At 47.4% G+C, this 25,604-nt stretch overlaps 2 protein-coding genes across 2 annotated transcripts in view; both read left to right on the forward strand.

Moving 5' to 3' along the window:
* LOC311624522 (immunoglobulin gamma-1 heavy chain-like) overlaps positions 1-25,604 on the forward strand; it is a 76,134-nt gene that overhangs the window by 30,162 nt on the left and 20,368 nt on the right. The window lies entirely within an intron of this gene.
* On the forward strand, positions 1,837-23,933 carry LOC311624546 (signal-regulatory protein beta-1-like). Its single transcript, XM_084887939.1, has 6 exons — positions 1,837-2,091; positions 15,336-15,385; positions 18,630-18,950; positions 19,492-19,818; positions 22,434-22,543; positions 23,128-23,933. The coding sequence occupies exons 1-5, from the start codon at positions 1,994-1,996 to the stop codon at positions 22,538-22,540; spliced, it is 903 nt and encodes a 300-aa protein (XP_084744065.1). The 5' UTR covers positions 1,837-1,993; the 3' UTR covers positions 22,541-22,543; positions 23,128-23,933.

Here is a 25,604-nt window from a genome sequence, read left to right on the forward strand (position 1 = left end):
CCTGGGTCTAGTGTTGACGCTCAACCACTGAGCCACACTGGCCAGACTCCAGTCCTTTTCTTGTATTGGTATGGTCTTCAGTGGGAAAAAAAAAGAAGAAGAAAACACTTTTAAAAATCTTGTGAGGGAAGCAGGTCTAGCTTTCCAACTGAGATGAGAGGGATCCTCAAATGTCCCAGGACATGGCCTGAAACTATGCCTACAGGACATGGCTCTGCCTATGGAGGCAGCCAGGAGGCCTTCCCTTCTTGCCCCAGGAGGCGCCGTGCACAGCGGCCTGGATGGAGCAGAGAGGGGTCGCTGAGCCCCAGCACGGCTGTGGGCAGCATCCTGTCTCTGCAGACTGAGGGAGGGAAGGGGGCCTCTCTTATAGGGCCCTGCGCTGAGTGAGCAGGAGTTCATATTCTAGACTCAAAACAAGGTGTTATGTTCCTGGGCACAGGCTGTGGGAAATCATTTGGAGAAATAATGATGGATGTTGAACGCAGGCCTGGAATTGCTTGTCCGCCCTGCCCCTCACACAGAGTTCACCTCTGAGGACATGAGTGTCCTCCTTTGTAACATGGGGATGATGACAGCCCTCTCAGCATTAATAGAAGGATAAAACACAATATATGAGAAGGTCTGACAGTGCTGCATGCTTATCATTAGTCGTGAGGATCACCATCGTTTCCCTTCGTAACTTATCATGACCTTGTAGCTTTTCCTTCCAGAACATCTTCTGTGAAGAAAAACAGTCCCAAAATGAAGGCTTGGCAGGGCTCATAGGAACAGCAGGTGATACTAAGTCTGTGGGGAAGGACAGAACCTGCCTCTGGGGGTGTAGGGTCATCTGGAGGTGAAGCATCCTGATGTCTGGATGCAGAGGGATTCCTAGGAGCTACTGCCCAGATGGTGCTCATCTGTTTGGCTCTCCTTCCACGCCCACACTTTCATCCTTCTCCATCCAGAAACAAATGTGTTTCTTTACAATCCTCGCCATCTGCAAGTGTAATGGAGACATATCCCATTCAAGCCATTAAGATTGACTCCCTAGTCCAGCACCTGTGGCTTCTCTGAAGTTTTCGTTCAGTGCCCGAGGCCCACAGAACACAGGCAGCCGAATCCTTTCGTCCTTAAAGCTTCTGATTGCTTCCTGGTTTTTGTTGGAAACTTTTCATTCCTACTCAGGAAGCATTCTGAAGCCGAGGAATGACCTGCTTCAATTCCAACCTGTAGTTCAGGTTCAGTAGCAAGTACCACCCAGTCCCTTTAAAGGGGAGATGTTAAAGAGGAATCTGGGTAAGGATTCAGTGAGTCTACTGCAAGCACTGGTTTCCTTTTGCAGTTTTCTTCAAATGAATGTTATTCCAGAGGATGTGCTATTTCTCTGCAACAACTTCCTCATCATCAGACGACCAGCCATGGTTGCCAGAGACAAACTGGCTGATGCTCTCATCTCCTCAAGCTGGATGGATGGTACCTCCAGGAGCCAATCCGCTCAGCTGGGCAGCCACAGGTTTTTGGAAAAAGCAAAGCACACCCCTTCCATTGCTGGCAACTGCTTGATGGGAAGAAACTTAAATATACTCTTTTTATCTCTCTGTGCCTCAGATCCTCATTTGTTATAGGCTCTCACATTACGGGATGGTTGTGAGGGTTACATGTATGACACATGCAAAATGCTGGGCTCAAGGCCCGCTCAAGATGTGCACTCAGTTGATGAAAGCTATTATTGATAAATACTGACCGAGCCCACAGGGTCTCCTATGCTGAGTAAATAACCAGTCTGTGCATCCCTCCAGGAGGAGCAGGTGAGGAGGAGCTACTGGTGATTCAGCCTCAGAAGTCAGTGTCCGTCACACCTGGAGAGACGGCCACTCTGAGCTGCACCGTGACCTTCCTGCTCCCTGTGGGGCGAATAGAGTGGTTCAGAGAGACAGGGCCAGGCCGAGAGTTAATCTATGATTTCAGAGTAGCCCAATTCCCCCGAATAACAAGTGTTGCAGACACCATGAGGAGAAACAACACGGACTTTTCCATCCGCATCAGTAACATCACCCCAGCAGACACAGGGACCTACTACTGTGTGAAGTTCCGGAAAGAAGCCGGTGATAATAAAACGGAGCTCAAGTCTGGAGCAGGCACTTAGCTCAGCGTGAATGGTGAGTACTGGGAGGGATCGACTTCCATCTTTGAACAACAACTAACAGTCAGGTGGGGAGGTGGGTGCTTATAGTCATGATCTGATTCCTGGTCTGATTCTCCACCAACCGCGCCTGCAGATCAGGAAAGTTGAGGCCTGGAGATGTCATGATATTTGGTCAGCCACCACGGCTGGTCAGTGGTGGGGCAAGTCTGGTGCCCCCACTTGTCTGGATCCCCAGCCCTGGCCTTTCTATGCTTTCCAGCCCCCTTGGTGCCAGGAATGAATGACTGATGATCTGAGTGTCTTTTCCATCACAAGGCCAGAGCTCACCCACCTCCAAAAACTGCTCCTCTCAATGTGGCCGAGGATCCTGCTTTGTGACACCCACTGGGCACCTGCTGTGAGCCAGGCTCTGCGCTGTGTGCTGAGGCAGCTCCAGAACAAAGCAGGCAACAGCTGTTCCCCTCAAAGCTACGTTCTCTGCCTCCAGTGAAAGGAACTTACTAGGGCAGGGAGTAGAGAAGGTGCTGCTTCCTCTCAGCCTCAGAAACGTCCCAGGAGAAGGAAATTCTGAGAGACCCAGACTCCTGTTCACTCTGACAGCCCTGCTGGGAGGAGATGCCCAGAAGGGGGCGATCGCCGTGGGTCTGCTGGGAAACCCCCTTTATTCCAGAATCCCATGAAGGCTCTAGCAGAGTTGGGTCGTCTCAGAATGTCCCTCACCCATGGAAGAGGCTCCCCATGTGGGAGACGTAGGTGTCGCCCCATTGAGGCAACACCGTCCTCATTGAGGGTGTTTTACCAGAGGCCCGGGATCCTGAATCCTGGACAGTGAGCTTGCAGGGATCTTTGGACCATCCAATCTGACTCTCCAAGATCAGAGGGGCGCCTGCGGTCAAAAGTTGAAGCAGACTCTGTCCGAGGTCACATGGCCAGGGAATGAAGAGATTGTTCACAACCCTATCTGATTTTAGCAGCTTTTTCCTGTTCAATGCAGCTCACTGAATCAAGCTCATTCCAGCACACCTTTGAACAGGGAGCCAGCACCTCTTATGTTCACTGGTACCCAAAGCTTCACATGCCCCTCACACTCAGACTTTGTGGCCCAGGTGATTGGAAACCTCCCCAAACCTCCAGTCACATTTCTCCAAGTGGAGCTTCCACATCAGCACCTAGAGCTGCCCCTCCTTCAGCAGCTGCCTCCCCTCCAGCCTGTAGAGACAGCATCCTTTATTCACTGTCTCCTGTTGAAGGATGTGATTTGTTCCCAGCCTTGGGCTATTCACACAGTGAAACGGGGTATCCATGTCCATGTGTCACCCTACTTTAGAAGGAAGTGCCCACGTAAAGTGGCATTGCTACGTCACAGGGTGTGTGCATTTTAATTTGTGTGGTTTTGCCAAATTTCTTTGCTAGACATGGTAGCATTGGCGTCTCTCCACAACTGATGAGTACATGAAGGAAAGGTGGCTTACCCTGATTTACATACCAGAGGCCCAAGGCAAGAAAATTCATGGACTTGAAGGGAGTGTCCCTCAGCCCAGCCTGCCCTCTCTCACAATGCGGGAGCCCTCACAAGCAGAAAGTTACCAAGTGATTATGGGAAGGTGAGGCCTCTATCACACGTATGCCCACCCTAGTTACCTGAGCCTCAGGTGGCCCTGGACAGCTGGGCAGCCACCATCAACATCCAAGGCTTGCCTGTACATTGGCTTTTGGGCAGCCAACTTCCGAGGATTGTCTGTGCCTCAGGCTGGCCCTGGGAAGCTGGGGCTGAAGGGAACAGGGGACTCTGGAGGCATCTGCCAGCCTAGGGGCATGTCTAGCCTTTCAGAGCACAAGCTGCCCCAGCAGGGCTGAGAGTTCTGGGCACTGCCATCTTGTGGCTGTGGGCACTGCTATATTTGAAAGCATGGCAGTCAATTAGCATATTCCCTCTTTATTAGATGGGATATTATTAAGTTATCAGACTGTGTCCCTTGCCTAAGCTATCACAGGTGTCAGTGGGTCTATCGCCACTCAGATCCGCTGTTTCCTGAGAGTGAGCTCATGCCCCTTCCTTTAGCTACCAGCCCAGATAATACCTGGCCTACAAGCAGCAGTGGGAGAGGTCAGGGGTCTTATCTTCATGGTGGCATTTACACCTAAAGCCAGTGCTGCGAGGGATGGGCCATCTGCTGTCCCTTTTTTAGATGAGAACACTGATGCTCAGAAAGGAACCTGAACTTAGCAGGAAAGGGAACTAAAATTTGAACCCCAATGACATAACTCATAATGCCTGCTTGTGACAACACCCCACTGCGCTTGTCAATGTTTGTAGAAACTCCAACTCTTTTCTTAGAATCATGCATTATTATGTTCTTCTGAAAAAAAGAATTCAAGGAAGGTTCGCAGGGGAGGCAGGTCTAGCTTTCCAACTTAGATGAGACATATCTTCAAATGTCCCATGACATTGCCTGAAACTATTCCTACAGGACATGGCTCTGCCTATGGAGGCAGCGAGAGAGCCTTTCCCTTCTTTTTGGTGTTTTCCTCACTGGGCAGTCACAGGAGCCACCTGGCCCAGTGGCCTGGATGGAGCAGAGAGGGGGCGCTGAGCCCCAGCACCTCAGTGGGCAGCATCCCTGTCTCTGCAGACTGAGGGAGAGGAGGAGCATTTCCTAGAGGGCCCTGCACCCAGTGAGCAGGAGTTCATATTCTATTATAGACTCACTGCCAGGAGTCCCTTCTCCCATTTATTGCCACAGTTCCCCAGCCCCTGAGCAAGGGCACTGAGGGCACTCCTCCCTACAGCAGGTGGAGGTCAGAGTCAGGCTCCTGAAGGTGGGCACTTGCTCTGCTGGTGGACGTGAACACCTGGGAGGCCACAGGGAATACCTCTGGGGCACAGTAGTGGCCAAAGGGACAATCCCTTCATTCTCTCAGTGTTAGTTTTCTCATCTCTAAAATGGCAATATTCATGGACCCCTTTCAGTAGAGTGGAAAGGATTTGAGGATCTCTGTCTGAACCACCCAGCACAGAGGTGCACCCCAAATCAAGGTGTTATGTCAGGGTCATGACCTAGTTCACTTGGCTGGGTCTCAGCTCTTCACCTGCAGAAATTCAGTAGGATTATATAATGCTGATCAAAATCACTGATTAAACAAATATTGATGCTATAATCCAATCTGCCTTTATAGAATGTTTTCAGGTGAGCCTGTTGAGAGAGCACACCCTCACTGAACAATGGCATTGTCATCCCACAGCTCTGTGCTCTGGGCTAGTCTCTGTCTCCCCCAAGTCCTCAGTTTCCCCACTTGATGAGGATGATAATCATGGTCCCATTCATGGATCTGTAAGGATTGTCTCCAGCTGTGAACAGCCAATGCACAAAAATGAGACTGACCATGAACTTTGTCCCTGGGCCCAGACTGTGGGAAATCGTCTGGAGGGAAAAAGAATGGACTTTGAACAAAGGCCTGGAATTGCTTGTCGCCCTGTCCCTCTCTCAGAGTTCACCCCTGGGAACATGAGTGTCCTCCTTTGCAACTTGGGGATGATGACACACCCTCTCAGCATTAAGCCTGTTTTCTCAAAAGAATGAGAATACCACCTGCCCTATAGGGGTGTGAGGACCCTTCAGGACATCAGGTGCCACACAGTGGGTCACTGAGTACACATTCTGCTCATCGCCTTCCTCAAGGAGGATGACTCTGGCAGCCTACTAACGGGGTCACTGAGGATAAAGAAACACTTTACCTAGTTGCTGCCTCAAGCAGAAGCCCATAAGAGCTTCAGAGTGGTCCTGGGTTCAAGTAGCCTTGGATGCAGTGAGTCGAAGACTCTAGAATGGTCTCCTCTAATGGCTTCTATTGTCCCTTGACTTGCAAACCCAGCACTTTCTACTCAGCACTATCTCCTATCCATTATGGCTGTCCTCTTAGGCTGGAAGGTGTTGCTGATGGCTGGAGTCTCTGCCATCTACCTGTTTCCCCGAAAATAAGACAGTGTCTTATATTAATTTTTGCTCACAAAGATGCACTAGGTCTTATTTTCAGGGAATGTCTTATTTTTCCATGAAGAAGAATACGGTACACATTTATTGTTAAATGAAAATAAAGGAAATTTATTACCTGTATACGGTTCAGTAATACGTAGTTGTCAACACAAACCAGACAAACTGTGAATCCTACAGTATCAAGAATTTACTCATTTATTCAATTACAATCATCTCATCATCTCCTGGAACATCATCATAACAATCCAATTCCTGAATTTCCTGGTGAATTTCTTGTGACTCCATTTCTTTCAAAATCAGTGGACCAAATCTCTCATGTTTAGCAATAGCATTCTGAGACAGAGCCTGGAGAGAGAGGGGCCTTATTTTCAGGGGGATGCCTTATATTTTGACTCAGAAGGAAACCTGTAAGTAGGTCTTATTTTCGGAGGATGTCTTATGTTTGGGGAAACACTGTATGTCCACAGGCAGTGTAGAGCCTGACTGTAAGTTATGGGGGGGGGGCAGGCTAACGTCTGTCCCAGAGAAGGTCCACAGTAGCAGTCAGCCCAGAGGTCACACTCGGTGAGGGCCCAGGTGAAATTCAGACAAGGTGACACCCCTCCCTTGATACTCTCAGGAAGCTTGCAGATACTTTTCAGAGATTCCTACCTCCCGTGAAATGGGTGGAGGCCTGTAGAAGGAGGCTGGCTCCGTGGTTTCTGAAAGGTGTTCACAGGGTCCTAGGGCTCCTGCAGAAGAGTGGGCAGAGCAAACTGAATGAGGCCACCTGAGGGGGCGGTTCCCTTGGAGACCACATCTAGTTCACTTGATTGTGGGGCTCCCTGGACAGAAGGAACCCCCAATTACAGTAGTGTTGAGCAGTCCCGGTCAGCTGCTCTGATGGCTGTTCCCAGTGTGACGCTCTCTGTCACAGAGGGGAGGGATGGGAAGGAGGACCAGGACCTGGGGAGGAGAACTAGGGGCAGAGTCCGATGCCAGGTCCTGTGTGTCCTCTCGTGACTGGCATTCCTGGAGGAAGACAGCCCAGGACATAGGAACTCTTGAGTGAGGAGCAGATAATTAATGGTGAACACATTCCCCACAGCTCCTTCCTTTCTCCCCTGTTACATGGCACACTCAGTGTCTGCTGCCTCCTTCTTACACTAGGGACCCAGCCTCAGAAGAAAACGTTGACTAGAAGCTTCTATGGACTCTCATCCAAGTGCCTCCCCCAACCCAGAACTGCTGCCCACAGCCTCCTGCTCCTTCTCATGGTCCTGATGCCCCAGAACTGGGTCTTCACAGAGGCTCCTCTCAAACACAGAAAAAATCCCAAATTATCGCAGCTCCATTTTCCCATACACAGGACGTAGGTGTGAAAGGTGTGGGAGATGGGATGCTAGGAATTGAGGGCATTGAAGAGACGGTGACCTCAAGTGCAATCAGACTTTCAGGAGTCCCCATTGACCTAGAAGCTGGAGGAAGAGAAAGCAATACTGTGACCAAGTTCTGCAACTTGGTAGTTTCCCACTCACATTCACCTTGCCATTGCTTTAATAATGGGTGTGCCTTTAAAATGAGTCTTTGTGGTTGTCCTTTAAGGTTGTTATGTAGCTAGGGTACAGTGCTTTCAGGTAGTTGAGAATTCCTGAAATGGTATTTCAATTGGGAGCTGGGGCAGGGGCAACCCTGTGTCCTGCGTGTACTAGGCTGAGGTTGTTCTTGTTGAGCTGAAGTGAGAAAAAGGCAAGAGGATCTTCATTCAAATACCACACTCTCTCACTCTTCATGCCTGTCTCAGTAGATTTTCTTAGTAAGGTTTTTTTTTGGTTTGTTTGTTTTTACATATTATTAAATAAAGTTCCTCTCAAAAACACACACACAAACACACACACCCACACTCACACACAGAATTCCAAATTATCACTGTTTAGGATTATTTATAGTGATAGTAAGTACTTTTTCATGATGGGTACTCAATACATCTTGAATTAGTAAAGAAATCAAGTATTTTCCTTCTGTTTTCTTGCTATTAAAATATCCTTCCTTCTGTGGAATGGCCTTTACATTCACTGGTAGGTGATTTGAAAATTATTTTCATTTCTTTTTCTTTCCTTTTTTTGCTAATCTTCACCAGGGGATTTTTTTTTCCCCATTGGTATTTTTTTTTTAAGAGAGAGTGAAAGAAAAAAACAAACAGGGAAGGATGGAGAGAGAGAGAGAAAGAGAAAGAGAGAGGTGAGACAGACACATTGATTGCTTGCCTTGAGCCCCACTCGGGGTAAGGGATTAAATCTGAAGCCCAGGTACACGTCTTTGACCAGAAATAGAGCCCAAGACCCTTGAGTGCTCAGGCCGACACTCTAACCACTGAGAAACACTGGCCAGGGCTGAAAATTAATTTTCTTGAAAAATATCTAAGCTGATAATAGAGTGATATGCAAATTAACCATCACTCTGCTACACAAGCCATGCCCGCAAACCAATCAGGGCAAATATGCAAATTAATCCATCAAGATGGCAGTAAATTTGCATATCAAGACAGCTAGAAAGAAGCCAAACCTACAGAAGGCAGTGAAGCTGTCGAGAAGCAAGCGGGGCAGTGGAGAAGGGAGAAAAGCAGTCAGGGCTACAGTAGAAAGGAGGAAAACAGATGGGGCAGCGACCACAGCAGGAAGCCCTACTGCAGGAATCTTCCTACAAAGGGTCACTAGTTAATATATAATGGTTTTTTCAAAAATTTTCTTACCTACAATGACTAAGTGTAGAATCTCTAGACCAGACAACCAATCACTCACCAGACACGGAGGGAGATGTGCTCAAAGTCCTTTAGATAAGTCACAGTGGAGAAGTTCTTCTCTGAGGTCTTATAGGCATAGAAACGTGGGTTCAGATACTGGAACACACACACCAGCTAAGTGACCTTGAACAACTCACTAACACTCTCTGAGACAATTTCCTCCTCTGTAAAATGGGACTCATGCTACCCCAAAGAATTGTGGGGCTTTTGAGGAGAGAGCAGTCAATGAGCACACAGGGTCTGAACCAGACTGTGTGATACAGACCCTTTCCTTCCTTTGCTCATTGAGGAACTTGCACCCTCTGAGTTTTCCGGATCCGAGAAGTATTCAATTCGAAAGCCTTTCCAGGGGCCTGGCTGCCTGAACTCGTTCTCAGACTTTTCTGGGGAAATTCTCCCAACTGTAGTCTGGCATCTGCATCCAGGGATCTATTTGAAGACAGCAAGATCCACATTTGCTTCAAAGTTGGGCACACACTTGCTAGCAGGAGGGGAAGCTGGAACAAACCCTAATATAATTGAAACCAGACCCTGATTCTAAACCAGACCTAACAGCTGTTGTTTTTGTTGTTGTTTTCAGAAGAGAACAGCAAGACTTCCCACAGTGCCTTTGACAACCGGGTCGGACCGGTCCCAGGGCCAGGCAAAAGTCTGAAAATCATATAAGTGACTCCATGAACCCAGATGGATGGCTGAAACCTTTTGCCAGAACCTTTGCACAGATGCAGGAGGATCAGGAATTTGCACTTGGCTGGGCACTTAGATCTCACCCAACCTGACCCCACCCTCCGGGAATGCCTTTATACCTTCTCTCACCTTTCCAATTCCTCACCTTAGGTTTCTTAGTTTCAACACTGTCCAATCAAGACTCCTGATTAACATGAACACATATGTATAATCCCTCCTTCCCATTAAATTTGCTCTAATTTTGTAGTCCTGGGTGTGGAAGGAGACAGATCGGAGCCGGGTATCTGTCTTCTGGTTTGGCAGGTGAAGGAATAAATCTTTTCTCCATGAAACACTCTTGTGTCACACTTGGCTTCACTGTGAGCGTTGGACATCGAACTCAATCACTGTATTTGGGCTCCATCATGAGAAAAATAAGGTTCTTTTTCTTTAAAGCAAAACCAATCTGGTTCAAGATGTTGACTTAGGAGGCACCTGACCTCACTTTTGCCCACAGACTTACTGAAGCTGCAGCCACTAATGCAACAATTCCCTGAGAAAGAACCCAGAAACCAGATGAGCAGCTCCCAGACCTTGGGCACACACACCAAAGTCATATCTTAATCAAATAAGAAAAGAAGAGACACAATCTCAGGCTGTTACCTGACACAATCTCCCCATAATCCCAAGCCCCTGCATGGTGACCTATAATCTGGGGAGACCTAAACCTCCCAGCTTCTCCTTAAGAAATGGGATTCAGACACAATATGAGCACCCCACATTTTTAAATTCCCCATGAGGGATGAGTCTCCAAATAAAGTATGTCTGACAGCCACAGGACTTGAGTCCACAAGGTCCAAGGATGACAGAAAAGAAGCAGTTCTCAGTGGCCTATGAGGACTCCCTGTAGCTCACCCCACAGGTCTCACCACGAGGCAGCAGAGACAAATGCCCAGCTCCCACACCCGGCACAATGACATATAATCAGGAGAGACCCACACCATCAGGGAATTGCTGCCTTCCTGAGAGGGGCTTGTGCACAGAGTTAGAGCCATGACATGTGACTGCTGCTCAGGGGAAACATCCCTGGATTGCCTGGCTTTAGAGCCAGTGGGGCTTGGGTTAGTGGAGACCCCGGGACTGTAGAAAATAAAAGGCCAGTTCTTCACTGGCTCTTCCCTAGAGGCTTATCTCAGAGACAGCAGTCAGAAGCACCCATCTCCCAGCCTTTCCTGGTAGAGGTCTACCTTCATACTTACACGCTGCTGCCTGAGGATCTAGCTTCCCATCAGCCTGTGACTAGGTGCAGACTGAATTCCTCCCCTTGGGACACTGAAATCATGGTGCCTCCACTATTGGGAGCAACAGAGAACAAAGAAGGCAGTTTGGACAATCACAAAGTTTGGAGAGACAGCCCAGGGCTAGCACAGACCTGAGTGACAGGCTCATCTTCTGTAACAGAGCATGCCCCCAAGATGGGAAGAGCTGTCTCTTTCATCTCATGCACAGAAACCAACACTGAGAGTCAAGGAACATGAGGACACGGGGGAGGATGTACCAAACATCACCCCAAAGCATAAAATAGCACCCCCAAATACACCATAATGGTTTGCCTGGTAGGGTTTTATAAATGCTCATAACGAGGCTCACCTGTCCAGGAGAACAAGGCTGCACAATGCGAAACAACGAAGAGATACAAAATGTGAGAACCAAAGAACTTCTGTACTTACATGCATGGCCCACGGATACAGACAATAGGGTAGTGAAGACCTAGGTTGGTGGGGGATGGTAAGAGCTGGGAGCAGGGGGTTAAAGAAGTGGAAATGGGAGATATGTGTAATACTGCCAAACAAGAAATTTTTTAAAAACTGAGAGAGTACCAAGAAGAAATCAGAGAGGTGAAGAATACAATCACTGAACTGGACAATTCAATAAAAGGGTTCAACAGCAGACTAGATGAAGGAGAAAAGCAGGTCCAGGAACTACTAGTGAAAAAAAAAAAAGGACGGGTAATTCATCCAATCAAATGTTGGTGCAGCCACCATGGAAAACAGATACGGGGGGGCTCAAAAAATTAATAGAACGTTCATATGACCCAGCCATTCCACCCCCAGCTCTATATCCAAAGAAAATGAAATCGTTACCTCAAAGAGGTATCTGCAACCCCATGTTCATTCACCATTATTTACAATATACAAGGCAAGCACGTCATGTCAGTGTCCATCAGTGGGTGAATGCATAAGAAAAAATGTACATGTAGTGGAATATTATTCATCCAGAGAGGGAAGGAAATGCTGCCATTTGCAACAACAAAATGGAATTTGAGGGCATTATGCAATGTGATAAGTCAGGCAGAGAAAGAAATACTGTGTGATTTCAGTTATTGGTGGAAACTGGGAGTCCGGGAAAACTCATAGACACAGAGAAAAGATTGGTGGTTGTGAGAGGCTGCCCATAGGTGGCAGGATAGGTCAAGGCAGTCCAATGAACAAGCTTCTCCTTATAAGATAAAGACGTTTTGAGGGTATAATATCCAACATGGTGACTACGGTTGGCAATACTGGGTTGTACATTTGAAAGTTGCTAAAGGGAAAATCCTTAAAATAGGGTTTATTTTGCTCACAGTGTTTGGTGTGAACATAAGTTGCACTTTTCTGAGACAAATGCCTGCATGTAATAATTAATGTCGTTTTTTAACATTCGTTTAAAATCTTGCTTGGCGTTGACTTGTATTGACATAACCTTCAAACACGTGGTATCTACAGAACGTGTGAAGTGCAATTAACAAGTTTTGCTTGAAAAAGTTTGTGTTTGGTTTGGTTTTTGTTGCAAAACTAGGGCTAAGAAGATGGCGGATGAAGAGCATATTCGGCACTGCATGCTTTACGAGTTCCAATTAGGAAGAAAAGCAAGTGAGGCTGCAAAAAACATCTGTAGTGCTCTTGGTCAAGATGCAGTTAGCGCCAGAAAATGCCAGCGTTGGTTTGAGAAATTTCGCGAGGGAAATTTTTCGTTAGATGACGAGAGTGGTCGAGGCCGTGTGTCCAATTTTGATCAAGAAGCTCTTCAAGCTCTTTTGGTGCAAAATCCTCAAATTACCGAACAAGAGCTTGCGACAACTTTAAATTGTTCACAAAATACAATTTCCAATCAATTGCGTGCACTTGGCAAAGTCCAAAAGTTTGGAAAATGGGTTCCTCATGAATTGACCGACAATAACCGTAATCAAAGAGTCACAATTTGCAGTTCGCTCCTCTCTCGTCAAAACCGTTTGCCGTTTTTAGAGCAAATTGTTACCGGAGATGAAGAATGGGGGCTGTATGTTAATTTGAAAAGGCGGCCTCAATGGTTGGACAAAAATGAGGCTCCACAGCCCACGCCAAAACCTGACTTGCATGCGAAAAAAGTGATGTTGTGTGTTTGGTGGAATTTTAAAGGAATTCTTCATTATGAACTTTTACCATCTAACCAAACCATTACAAGTGCAGTGTATAGTGCCCAATTGGAAAGGTTAGCCCAAGCTTTAAGAGAAAAAGAACCCGCGCTGATTAATCGGAAGGGCGTAATTCTTCACCACGATAACGCACGACCGCATACTGTAAGAATCACTGCTGAAAAACTGCGCCAGTTGGAATGGGAAGTTCTCCCTCAACCTGCATATTCTCCTGATATTGCCCCTTCCGATTACCATTTGTTTCGTTCTTTGCAAAACTTTCTTCTTGGAAAAAAATTTAATAATGAAGAATGCCTCAAAAATGCATTGACCGAATTTTTTGCATCAAAATCACAAGAATTTTACAACAGAGGGATTAAAATGCTTCCTGAGCGTTGGGCACAAGTAGTAGAAAACAACGGCAACTATATTGTTGATTAAATTTTGTTGTATTGTTTAAATAAATTCGATTTAAAAAAACTATTAGAAAACGACATTAATTATTACTAGACCTAATACAAATGTGGTCATATAATACACGTGCTTTCCAGAAACATGAGTAAATTACGACCTTTGTTGAAAGGTGGCACATACCAGTTCTGAGGTCCACACCACACTGTGTGTTTGGGAGGAATTTTACCAGTTCCATCAGTAAATGGTTAGAATACAGAGACATTCAGGAGAGGACATGGTTCCATTCCAATGCTGACCAGGCTCTTTCTTCCTCCAATGACTAGCTCTTGCTGAAGCTGAAGGAGATGAGGCCATAACCCAGCAATATCCTAGGGTCTGGGCTTGGGAATTTAGCACACAGCCCATACCGCACACCCTTGGGGCCTCGCCATGAAGACCTCAGATGGGTTGAGGGGCCAGTGGAGAGCAGAGGCCTTAGACAGTGGGACAGGGGTGGGCACTACTCCCTGGAGGCATGTCCAAGTCCCTCTGAAAATTAAAACGAGTAACTGCTCACCCTGTGGTTGCTGGCCTGACTGTGATTATTTCACAATCAGAAACTATTTAGAATTTATAGGCTGGCTATTGTGTCACACCCTTGTCACCCCTTCCCTGGCGCTTCCTCATATCACACAGCCGTGGCCTCACTCCTCTCACAGAGCAGAGAGTCTGGGTTCTCTGGGCACACACTTGGACACAGCACTCCACTCAGGCCTCCAGGATGCCCTTCCCTGCCTCCTGGCCCCGCCCTCCTCCCTGCCTGCTGCTGACTCTGCTGCTGGGCCTCCCAGGTGAGCTCTCCTTGGGGTAGAATATTCCCTCCCTGCCCCTGGGCTTCTTTTCCCCCTGAAATGTCAGGGCCTCCAGGGAAACATGGGTGTGTCACCCAAGGCTGCACAGAAGGCCAAGGTCAGGCCTTCATCTGAGCACATGAAGTCAGGGATCTGAGTGGTTTCTCAGAGGGACCATCGCCTGCATATGTTACCAGAGGCAACAAAACAGATGGTTCTTTGAGTCTGCACAAAAGGTAATTCATAAAATGCCTTTGAACCCAAGAACCTAGAGGGAAGATAGTCTTTGAAAGACCAGTAGGAGAGTTTGATATATTTCACCAAAGTCAGAAGGCAGAGTTATCCTGTAAACTAATCAATATTCCCCTCCCCTGGAAATCATCCATGGCAGATAGAAATACACGAGTCTCTACATTATCCAACAGAATTACAAATAAGGCACTTCACAAATTTCAATTTGCAATGCATACTTATAGAATAGAATTCTCTTGTCTGTCCTTTAAGCCACTCACATCAGACTCTCTAAGATGGTAACCGAACTCTCATTTTTTAAAAAAAAAAAAAGGAAAGGAAAAAAAATAGGGGTAGGAAGAATCTAGAAAGTTCTATTTGGCCCGGAAAGGCCAAGAGAGCCCTGCATGACGACAGGACAAAGGCCACTGACGACCCCTCCTTAACAAGGTCACAGAGCAAGCAGGATTTCTGTGAAATATTCCTCCTTTTCCCTGTAATTTGCTAAACATGGGGTCCCCTGAAACCAACTGCTGCTAGGTACATCTCCGGAAAAAATACTTGCAGATCGGGGGCGAGGGATCACCTCACTGTCCTGAGAGGCAGAGAGCATGAGTGTCTTGCCATGACCCGCTGTGACAGCACGGATCCCCAGCCCTGGAGATGTCCCAGCACCAAGGCTCTGCTTGGGTTGCTGAAGATCAGCAGGGGCTCTCCCTGGAGAAAGGACCTGGTGAGCCACACCTAAGAGAGAAAGGAGGGATCTTCCCCTGCGCTGGGCAGCAATTGGCCCTGGCTGAAGGAAATGCACTCCTCCCTGACAAATCTGAGATGTGAGAGGAGAAGCAGCCGATGGTGACAAGGAGTTCAAGTCTGGAGCAGGCACTCAGCTCAGCGTGAGTGGTGAGTACAGGGGGATCCTTTGTCCCTCGTGTGTGACAACAAGTCAGTAAAAACAACTTCCATCTTTGAGCAGCAGCTGAGAGTCAGGTGCAGATGTGGGTGCTTATAGTCAGGATCTGATTCCTAGTCTGATTTCACCGTCTGCAGACCAGGGAAGCTGAGGCCTGGAGATGTCAGGCTATTTGCTCAGGCACCACGGCTGCTCAGTGGTGGGGACTGTCTGAAACGCCCACTGGTATGGCTCCCCAGCCCTGGCCTTTCTATGCTTTCCAGCCCATTAGTGCCAGGAATGAATGACTGATGAGCTGAGTGACTTGCCCATCACAAGGCCAGACCTCACCCACCTCCAGAGAGTGCTCCCTCAAGGTGGCCGAGGCTCCTCCTCCTTAGTGACACCCACTGGGCACCTGCTTTGAGCCAGGCTCTGCACTGGGTGCTGAGGCAGCTGCAGAACAAAGCAGGCAACGGCTCTTCTCCTTGAAGCTTTGTTCCTTCCCTGCAGTGGGAGGACCTCACTAGGGCAGGGATAAAGAAGGTGCTGCTTTCTCTCAGCCTCAGAAACATCCCAGGAGAAGGAAATCCTGAGAGGCCCAGACTCCTGTTTACTCTGACAGCCCCGCTGGGAGGAGATGCCCAGAAGGGGGAAACCACCATGGGTCTGCTGGGAAACCCCCTTTATTCCAGAATCCCATGAAGGCTCCAGCAGACCTGGGTCGTCTCAGAATGTCCCTCACCCATGGAAGAAGCTCCCCATGTGGGAGACTTTGGGGTCACCCCATTGAAGCAACACCGTCCTCATTGAGGGTGTTTTACCAGAGGCCTGGGATCCTTAATCCTGGACTGTGAGCACACAGGGACCTTTAGACCCTCCATTCTGACTCCCCAAGTACAGAGGGGCCCTGAGGTCAAAAAGTGACTGAGATTTGCTCAAGATCACATGACCAGTGACTGAGAAGATTGTTCCAGAACCCCATGTGATTTTAGCAGCTTTTTGCTGCATCAAAGACAGATACTATTTCCATCAAAAACCTGGTGAATACAAGCACTGAATAAAGCTCATTCCAGCACACCAATGAACAGGGAGCCAGCAGCTCTTACGTTCACTGGTACTGAAGCTTCACATGCTCCTCACCCTCAGACTTTGTGGCCCAGGTGATTGGGAACCTCCCCGAACCTCCAGCCACATCGCCCCAAATAGAGCATCCACATCAGCACCGAGAGCTGCCCCTCCTTCACCAGCTGCCTCCCCTCCTGCCTGTGGAGACAGCACCGTTCACTCACTGTCTTCTGTTGATGGGTGTGTGCTGTTCCCAGCCTTGTGCTATTCACACAGTGATACGGGGTACCCTTGTTCACGTGTCACCCTACTTTAGAGGGAGGTGCTAGTGGGAAGCGTCATTGCTAGGTCACAGGAAGTGTGCATTTTAATTTGTGTGGGTGTCGCCAAATTTCTATGCTAGACATGGTAGCAATGGCATCTCCCCACAACTGCTGGGCACAGGCAGAGAAGGTGGCTTATCCTGATTAACATATATTACTGAGTTCCCAGTGTCCCTTGTCTAGGCACCACAGGTGTCAGTGGCCACTCAGATCTGCCAACTCCTGGGAGAGAGCTCTGCCGCTTCCCTAAGAACTTGCCCAGGTGATGCCTGGCTGAGCAAGCAGTGGTAGGAGAGGTCAGGGGTCATGTTCTCATTGTGTAATTTACTCCTACAGCCAGTGCTGCGAGGGAGAGGCCATCTGCTGCCCCTTTGTTAGATGAGGACACTGACCTGAGCAGGAAGGGGAACTAAGATTTGAACCTCAGGCAGCATACCTCAAGGCCCCTGCTCGCCACAATGCCCCACTGTAAGCCAGGAGAAAGCGCCAACCCTTTTCTTAGAATCATGCATTTTTATGTTCTTTAGAAAAAGATAATTTAAGATAGGTCCTGTGGAGGAGGCAGTAGCAGCTTTCTGACTGAGATGAGACCAATCCTCAAATGTCCCATGACATGGCCTGAAACTATTCCTACAGGACATGGCTCTGCCTATGGAGGCAGCCAGGAGGCCTTTCCCTTCTGTGTGGTGTTTTCCTCACTGAGCAGCTGCAAAAGCTGCCTGGCCCAGTGGCCTGGATGGAGCAGAGAGGGATCGCTGAGCCTCAACACTGCCTTGGGCAGCATCCTGTCTCTGCAGACTGAGGAGGAGGAGGGGCATTTCCTAGAGGGCCCTGTGCCCAGTGAGCAGGAGTGCATATTCTAGACTCACTGCCACGAGCCCCTTCCCCCATTTATTGCCACAGTCCCCCCGCCCCTGGGCCTGGGCACTGGAGGGCACTCCTCCCTGCAGCAGGTGGAGGTCAGGGTCAGGGTCAGGCTTCTGAGGGTGGGCACTTGCTCTGCTGGTGGACGTGAACACCTGGGAGGCCACAGGAAATACCTCTGGGGCACAGTAGTGGCCAAAGGGACAGTCCCTTCATTCTCTCAGTGTTAGTTTTCTCATCTCTAAAATGACGATGATCATGGACCCCTTTTAGGAGAGTGGAAAGGATTGGAGGAGCTCTGTCTGAATCACCCAGCACAGAGGTGAACCCCCAAATCAAGGTGTTACATCATGACCGAGTTAACTTAGCTGGGCCTCAGCTGCTCACCTGCAGAAATTGAGTAGGATTATATAATGCTGATCAAAATTACTGATTAACCTAACATTGATGCTATAATCCAATCTGCCTTTATACAATGTTTTCAGGTGAGCCTGTTGAGAGAACAGGCCCTCACTGAGCCATGAGATTGTCATCCCACTGTTGTGTGCTCTGGGCAAGTCTCTGTCTCCCCCAAGTCCTCAGTTTCCCCACTTGATGAGGATGATAATCATGGTCCCATTCACCTGACTGTAAGGATAGTGGCCAGCTGTGAACAGCCAGTGCACAAAAATAAGACTGACCAGGAACTCTGTCCCTGGGCCCAGACTGTGGGAAATCATCTGGAGGGGAAAAGGAGGACTTTGAACAAAGGCCTGGAATTGCTTGTTAGCCCTGCCCCTCACTCAGAGTTCACCTGTGGGAACATGAATGTTCTCCTTTGCAAAATGAGGATAATGACATGCTCTCCCAGCAGGAATACAGGATAAAAAATAGTGAATAACAAAAAAATTTTAAAAAATTTTAAAAAAGCAGTATATGAGGAGATTTCACCATGCCACATGTTTGTCGGTAGTGGTGAGAGTCACAATCATGCTCATTGTTCATGATGTTCCTTTTACAGCCAAACCCTCTCCCCCTGTGGTATCGGGCCCCACGGGCAGGTCGCCACCAGGACAGACGGTGAGCTTCACCTGCAAGTCCCATGGCTTCTCCCCGAGAAGCATCAACCTGAAGTGGTTCAAAGAAGGGAATGAGCTGCCAGCCTCCGAGACCACCGTGGACCCAGAGGGAGACAGCCCTTCCTACAGCATCTCCAGCACCGCCAGGGTGCTGCTGGCCCCAGGGGATGTTCGCTCCCAGGTCATCTGCCAGGTGGCCCACGACACCTTAAAGAGGGACCCTCCTCTTCGCGGGACTGCCAACCTCTCTGAGGCCATCCGAGGTAGATGCTCTCACACCCAGTCCAAGCCCACACCTGGCTCCTGGCCCCCACGCCTGCTTCTCCCCCTGCACTTTGCTCCAAGCCTGGAATTGCCTGGAATCAAATTCCCGACAATTCTTCCCTTCACCAGACACCTGGATTTGCCCATCACTCACCCCTGTCTAATGGCATCTGGCAGGTGAAAATTCTACAACATGCCAAGTCATGTGTGGGATAGTTTTATCAACTTTACCAATAGGAGCTCCAGTTACTGAGCGCCTACTATAAGCCAAGCTTTTATGTGTTTGGTAATTTCATTTATTTTGCTGAAGTTAGTGTGTTCTGACTGTATGCCAGGGTCTGTGGTAGTTGAGTCCAATCATATGGCCCTAATAGCGGCTGCCAGGCCTCGAACATCTCCTGGGTCCAGGTTAAGGTGCTCAGTCGTTTCATTCACATGAAAGAACCCTCTGTGTCTGAGCCCGTCCTCTGCTGGGTGGGGGAGCTAAGTTCTGGAGCCCCCTCTGTGATCTGCCAGAGCTTCTGCCCTTTGCTATTTCAGTGCCGCCCACCTTGGAGGCCACCCAGCAACTCATGCCAGGGAACCAGGAGAACATCATCACCTGCCTGGTGAGGAACTTCTACCCCCAGCGCCTGCAGCTGACCTGGCTGGAGAACGGAAACACGTCCCGAACAGAAACGGCCCTGAGCCTCGTAGAGAACCAGGACGGGACCTTCACCAGGAGGAGCTGGCTCCTGGTGAACCTGTCTGCCCACAGGGAGGGTGCGAAGCTCACCTGCCAGGTGGAGCACGATGGGCAGCCGGGGGTCTCCAAAATTGTCACCGTGAAGGCCCCGGCTCTCCAGAAGGACCCAGATGTACCCGCTGGTGAGGCCCCCACTTTAACTGACCCAGCTCTATTTAAATTTTATCTTTAATTTTAATGCTATAAGTACTAATTCATGCTTATTATAGAATAATCTAGAAGTGTATCAATAGAAAGTAAGATTTGGAAGTGAGCTCCCTCCCTCAAACCCCACTGGTAAGGTTTGGTAGATACTTATAGATCTTTTCACATCAATAAACAAAGAAAGAACGAGAAGCAAGCCAGGGAGACCACCCTGGTCACAGTGTCTCTCTCTTGCTTTGTTCACCTGACAGTCACTGCATTCACCGGCCATGACAGCCCCTGCCTCCTCCTGGCTCTTTCTAACCTTCTCCTGTGTCTGTTCCATCCTGGACTTTTCCATCCACATCAGTAAGTTCACCCCAGCCAGTGCCAGGACCTGCAATTCTGTGAAGTTCCACAAGGGGAGCCCTGAGGGCGTGGACTTTGAATCTAAGCAGGGCACCCACGTGACTGTGAGCAGTCACAACACAGGCCTCCTTTGTCCCCAGACTTGTAACAAGGAACCAGCAATAATCGCAAACATCTGCCTGAGGAAGTGATCATAATATGTCGTTCTTCTGAGGTCTGTGGGGTCAATAGCAACAGCCTCTGTTCTATTTCTGATCTTGGAAATATGCCATTTCACCTGTTCTTTATAGGTCCTGATAAAAGTTTTTCAATTGCATTGGTCTTTGTTTCAAGGAGTTTGTCTATTATTTCTCTGTTTTCCATTCCATTTCCTTTTTTCTCCTCTTTATGTTATAATTTTTTTCCTTCTGTTTTGGGTTGATTTTACTCCCCTTATCTCATTTATCGAGGAGGGGAACTTAGATTACTGGTTTTAGACATTTCTTTTTCCAAGCCATACCAGAGTCGCCTCTGTGCCTGGGAAGCTAGGAGAGGGTGAACTATGATTTCTAGCCCCTGTGTTCTTCCTGCAGCCTCAGGTCCTGAGCCCAGGTGCCTTCCTCTTCCACCTGTTAGAGTCCTCACCCTCCTGCTATTCCTGGTGGTATTTCTAGGGGTCAGAGTTGCACTAAACAGGGAGAGCAGGACAGAAGAGTCTCCATCTTGTCTGGACCACCTTGGCCTTGGGTTTGAGTCTCCATCTCTGCCTGAGCCTCAGACCAGGGCCGTTACCTCCAGGTGCTCTCAGCGTGCCTGACCCAGCACACCTGCTAGTGCTAAGGCTGGCAATGGTTCTTCGGCTTGTCTAGTTTAGGGGGCTGGAGCAAAGTGAAAGAAGACCCCATCACCCTCTGCACCGAGATGCCACACCCTATCTTGGCTACTGAGTGTCTGGCCACTGCAGGCCTGGCCCAATGCACTTCTTGTAAGGATGCAGGTCATTTTGGTCATTATTATTATACTGATGTATTTTACACGATTTCTAGGTTAACTGACCTCTTTCTGTCAGTTTAGCATAATCCATGAATGTGGACAGAACTTTGGGATTATTGACCGATTTTGAAAGTGGAAAAACCTCACATTCTTTGGTTCTCTTTGTCTTTCAAGACCCTAAATTTTCCCTCCTTTTTTCTTATTTCTCTTTACCTCTCAATTGTAAAATAGCACAGTTATTTCTTTGTTTGTTTCCTTGCTTCTTTGTTTTGCCTTCCCTACCCCAGAGTTATGTACTTTAAGTCAGGCTGTAACTTTAGTTACATCTGTCCTTTATAAATGTTCCCCTATCCTTGCACTATAGATGCCTATCGCCACTGTAACCACATGTTTAGTGGTTTAACACAAGAAAATTTTGTTACCTTACATTTCTAGAGGTCAGAAGTCTACACTGGAATGGGCAGGCTGTGTCTCTTCTGGATTCTCTGGGGGAAGTCTCTCTGAGGATGACTCCTATGATACCTCAAATATATATCATACAGTATTTGTCATTTTGTGACTAACCTATGTCATTTAGCACAATGTCCTCAAATTTGATCCATGGCATAGTCTCTGAACAGAATTCAAAATTGGAAAATACATAAAAGAGTACAATGACTTTGTTCCCATTCATTCTTCCATCCATGCATCCATCTGTCCATCCATGCATGCCTTCACACTCTCATTCATCATGCATTTACCCATGCAGGCATCTTTTAACCACTATCTAAATTCTCCTCTGTGATTGGCCCAGGGAAGATGAAGCATCCTCAAGGAGTTCCCAGGATACCACAGTGGACTTCCCACAGGGATTGTCTGCTGTCTCTGGGAGTGTCAGTTCCAACTGCAGTGACAGTGCCTCAGTCTTCACTGTCCTTGGTGGCCATTGCCTGCCATGTGCAGAGATTCTAACTATAAGGTGTGCATCCACCTGGCTGGAGCACTGCCATGTTTCAGGGAGCTGAGCATGAGCCTGGAAAGCTTGCAGTTGGTGAATGTGTCCCTGCAGGGGTTGAGCAGGTGCTCACCTGTTTGGTGCAGCATGAAGCACATCCTCCCATCTGGCCAACCTCTTCCTGTCCCCAGCAGCCCCAGCCATCTACAAGTTCATTGGGGGTGCATCCCAGTCACCTACATCCGCTCCTGGGAAAAGCTGGGTTACCTCTGTCTCCTGAGAGGACAAAGGTATTTAAAGACACAGAGCCCCAGTTGGTGTCTCCTTCTGCCCATGTAGGTCCAGCGACATCTGCTGTTATCTTTGTGACTTTCCTCCTGGGCTTCAAGGTGCTGCTCGTGATGAGTTTTACAGCCACCTACATCCACAGGTGGAGGAACCTGTAGCAGGTGAGTTGGAGGCAGCCCTAAGTTTTGAGGGAGGAATGTCAGGGCCAACCTCCTGGGCTGGCAAGAGGAGTCCAGGGTGTGCCCACATGGTCACATGGTCACCACCACCTGACTTAGCCTCAAGAGAAGATTCCAAATGCTCTTTTTTCTCAGAAGCTTCCACCTCTTACATACTGTGTGGTGCCCTGGGGTTTCAAGGTTTTCTAATTAAATTATATGGGATCCTGAGGATGGTGGTCCAAGGTGGGATGAAGATCAAAGTTCCCTCAGGAACTGATATATATTTCAGTTTTCATATGATATATCTTTGGAAAGAATAAGGAAGTATTGCCCAAGTCAGCTACTAGAAGCCATCTGACAGACTAGTGGTGAAGATGAATGTGGGAATGGAAGAGAGTTCAGATCTCAGAAGGAGGTGTTGGGGTCTGGTGAGTAGGGGCTTCATTTCCTATCTGTGCCATGAAGCCAGGCCAAACAGATTGCCTGTCACTTAGCATGTGCTCAGTAAATATTTGTGGAATTAATAGAGTAATGAATGAATGATCCTTTTGCTTCCATGAATCAATGAATGATTTTTCCTACAGCTCTTCTCTGCCACGGAATATATTGCCTCCTGCCCTCTCTAATGGGCTTAGGAAGGGAAAAGCTGCACCGACCTGCAGATTATCCAAGGCCCCTGCCCTTCACTCTGTGAAACCCACCTCCACCAGAACATGCTCCTTCCCACACCCTCTGTTGGTTATCTCTGATATTAAGACTGAAGCCGGGATGGATGGCCTTTGCTCACAGAGACTCGGGGATGTTTGGACCTTGATGCATCGAGCTTCACACTGGCCCTTCCTTCACCCAAACCAGAACTAGGAGCAAGAAGAAAACCAGGCTTCACCTCCTTGAACAACCCTTACTCTTTGGAGCAGATTTCACCTTTACCCTGAGCTTCTGCCAGTATACTTTTATTTTAACACATAAATATTTGAAATCACTAAGTTGAATAAGCATTTTCTATTTTGAAATTTAAAAAGAATATTAGTGGTATTCATGGACCTACTATCTCTTTGCAAGACATTAACATATTGACATTATGTCTCTGTTTCTCCTGGGAAAAAAATTTGAAATTCAGTATTTCAATTCATGGTTTTACATTTTTACAATGTATGTGTAAATCCTGAAGCACTAATTAATATTACTTTGCCTCTTTTAAATTTTATTGAAATGCTATTTTTTGGTGTAAAATATTCTGGAACTTTATTTGTATGCTTAACAACAGTTCTGTATGTTTTAATAATGGTGACATATGTAACTCCATTTTATTAATTTCCATGCTCTATTCTTTTCTATTGTAAGATATGCTATGATTTACAGATTCTTCTCAAGATGGTGCTAAAGCTCTATATACTGTTTGTTTGTGGGGTTTTTTTTTTTCATTTCTTTATTGATTTCAGAGAAGAATTTAGGAGAGAGAGAGAGAGAGAGAGAGAGAGAGAGAGAGAGAGAGAGAGAGAGAGAGAGAGAGAGAGAAGCATCAATGAGAGGAATCATTGATTGGCTGCCTCCCACACAACCCCAACTGGGGATCAAGCCCGCCACCCAGGAATGTGTCCTATGCCAGAATCAAACCTGGGACACTTCAGTCTGCAGGCCAACACTCTATCCACTGAGCCAAGCCGGCCAGGGCTCTACCTACTGTTTAGCTAGTGCAACTTGCAACAAACATTCTTATACAGCGTTTACTTCCTTGGCACATTGGGAGCCCCTTTTGTTCCTCTGCGTGGTCCACAATCAGCAGTGTTGGTTTTCTCGGGAAGCTTTGGGTCTATCACAGGCTGTTTTCCACTTTTGTTCCAGTTTTGCTTTCGATGCCTACCTTTGATATGGGTTTATTGCCCGTGCGTGTGTGCGTGTGTGTGTGTGTGTGTGTGTGTGTGTGTGTGTGTGTGTTGTAGGTGGTAAAGACATTTTCTTCCACAAGGACAAATTACCCAGCACTCAGTGATTGCGCTGCCACCTTTGACATGTCAACTTTCCATAAATACCTGGTGCTATGCATAAGCTCTCTGCTGCTTTCAGCTACTCGCCTATTTCTCTCAGAATTAGCCTGTCTTGGTTCGGACGGCTTTATAATCCATATTTATAAGTCTTTGGGGCAAATCTTCCCTACTCTTTTTGTTGTTTAAATCAGAGGGCGATTCTGGGTCCAAATGCATTATAGAATGACTTTGTCATGTTTCACACACAAAAAAAAAAATTGGAATTACTATTATTTTATTAAGTATATTTCTTTATTGACTTCAGAGAAGAAGGGAGAAGAAGAGAGAGATAGAAACATCAATGATGAGAGAGAATCATTGATCACCTGCCTCCTGCACACTCCCCACTGAGGATGAAGCCCACAACCGGGCATGTGCCCTTGACCGGAATCTAACCTGGGACACGTCAGTGCACCTGCTGACACTCTATCCACTGAGTCAAGCCAAATAGGGCTGTAATTATTATTATTATTATTATTATTATTATTATTGCATTGACTATATATGTAAATTCAGGCAAAGTGATATATTTTTAATAATGTGTTTCCCCATTCATGGACATGATATGCCTCTGGTAGGTCTAATTTTTTAACTTTAAATTCACAATCTTACATGCTTTTGCCCATAATTGTTTATGCATCTCTAATTAGGGCTATCTTTAGCTCTTCCTCATTCATGAAATCTTTAAAAGTTACCATTACTATTTCCAGGGGTTTGTGACTACTGTGTAGCCTGGTAATTGACTATGATCATCACTCCTACCCATCAGACCTGTGAAACATTTACTACTGCTACCAGTGTGGGCAGTCTTCTTATTTGCAACACGGACAACATTAATGATCTAGAATTAGATCTTACCTTTATCTGGGTTACATATACAGGTGTTTGAAGAGGAAAATAGTTCTACAAATTCAACGTATGAAAACTGGGGTCAACCTCACCTCCACTATTTTCCACCTCCTGGAGGCAACCAATTTCAGCTCTGCTAATGGAATATTTTAGATTTTGCTGACAGACCTCACATTATGTATTCC

The sequence above is a fragment of the Pipistrellus hanaki genome (genome assembly GCF_964339955.1).
Source record: "Pipistrellus hanaki genome assembly, chromosome: 6".
NCBI lineage: Eukaryota > Metazoa > Chordata > Mammalia > Chiroptera > Vespertilionidae > Pipistrellus > Pipistrellus hanaki.

Excerpts from the sequence above, each read along its gene's own strand:
- LOC311624546 (XM_084887939.1), top strand. The coding sequence starts at position 1,994 with ATGAGGAGAAACAACACGGACTTTTCCATCCGCATCAGTAACATCACC. Across the intron at positions 2,092-15,335 it reads AAGTTCCGGAAAGAAGCCGG|TGGTGACAAGGAGTTCAAGT; the intron begins TGATAATAAAAC and ends AGAAGCAGCCGA. Across the intron at positions 18,951-19,491 it reads CCTCTCTGAGGCCATCCGAG|TGCCGCCCACCTTGGAGGCC; the intron begins GTAGATGCTCTC and ends TTGCTATTTCAG.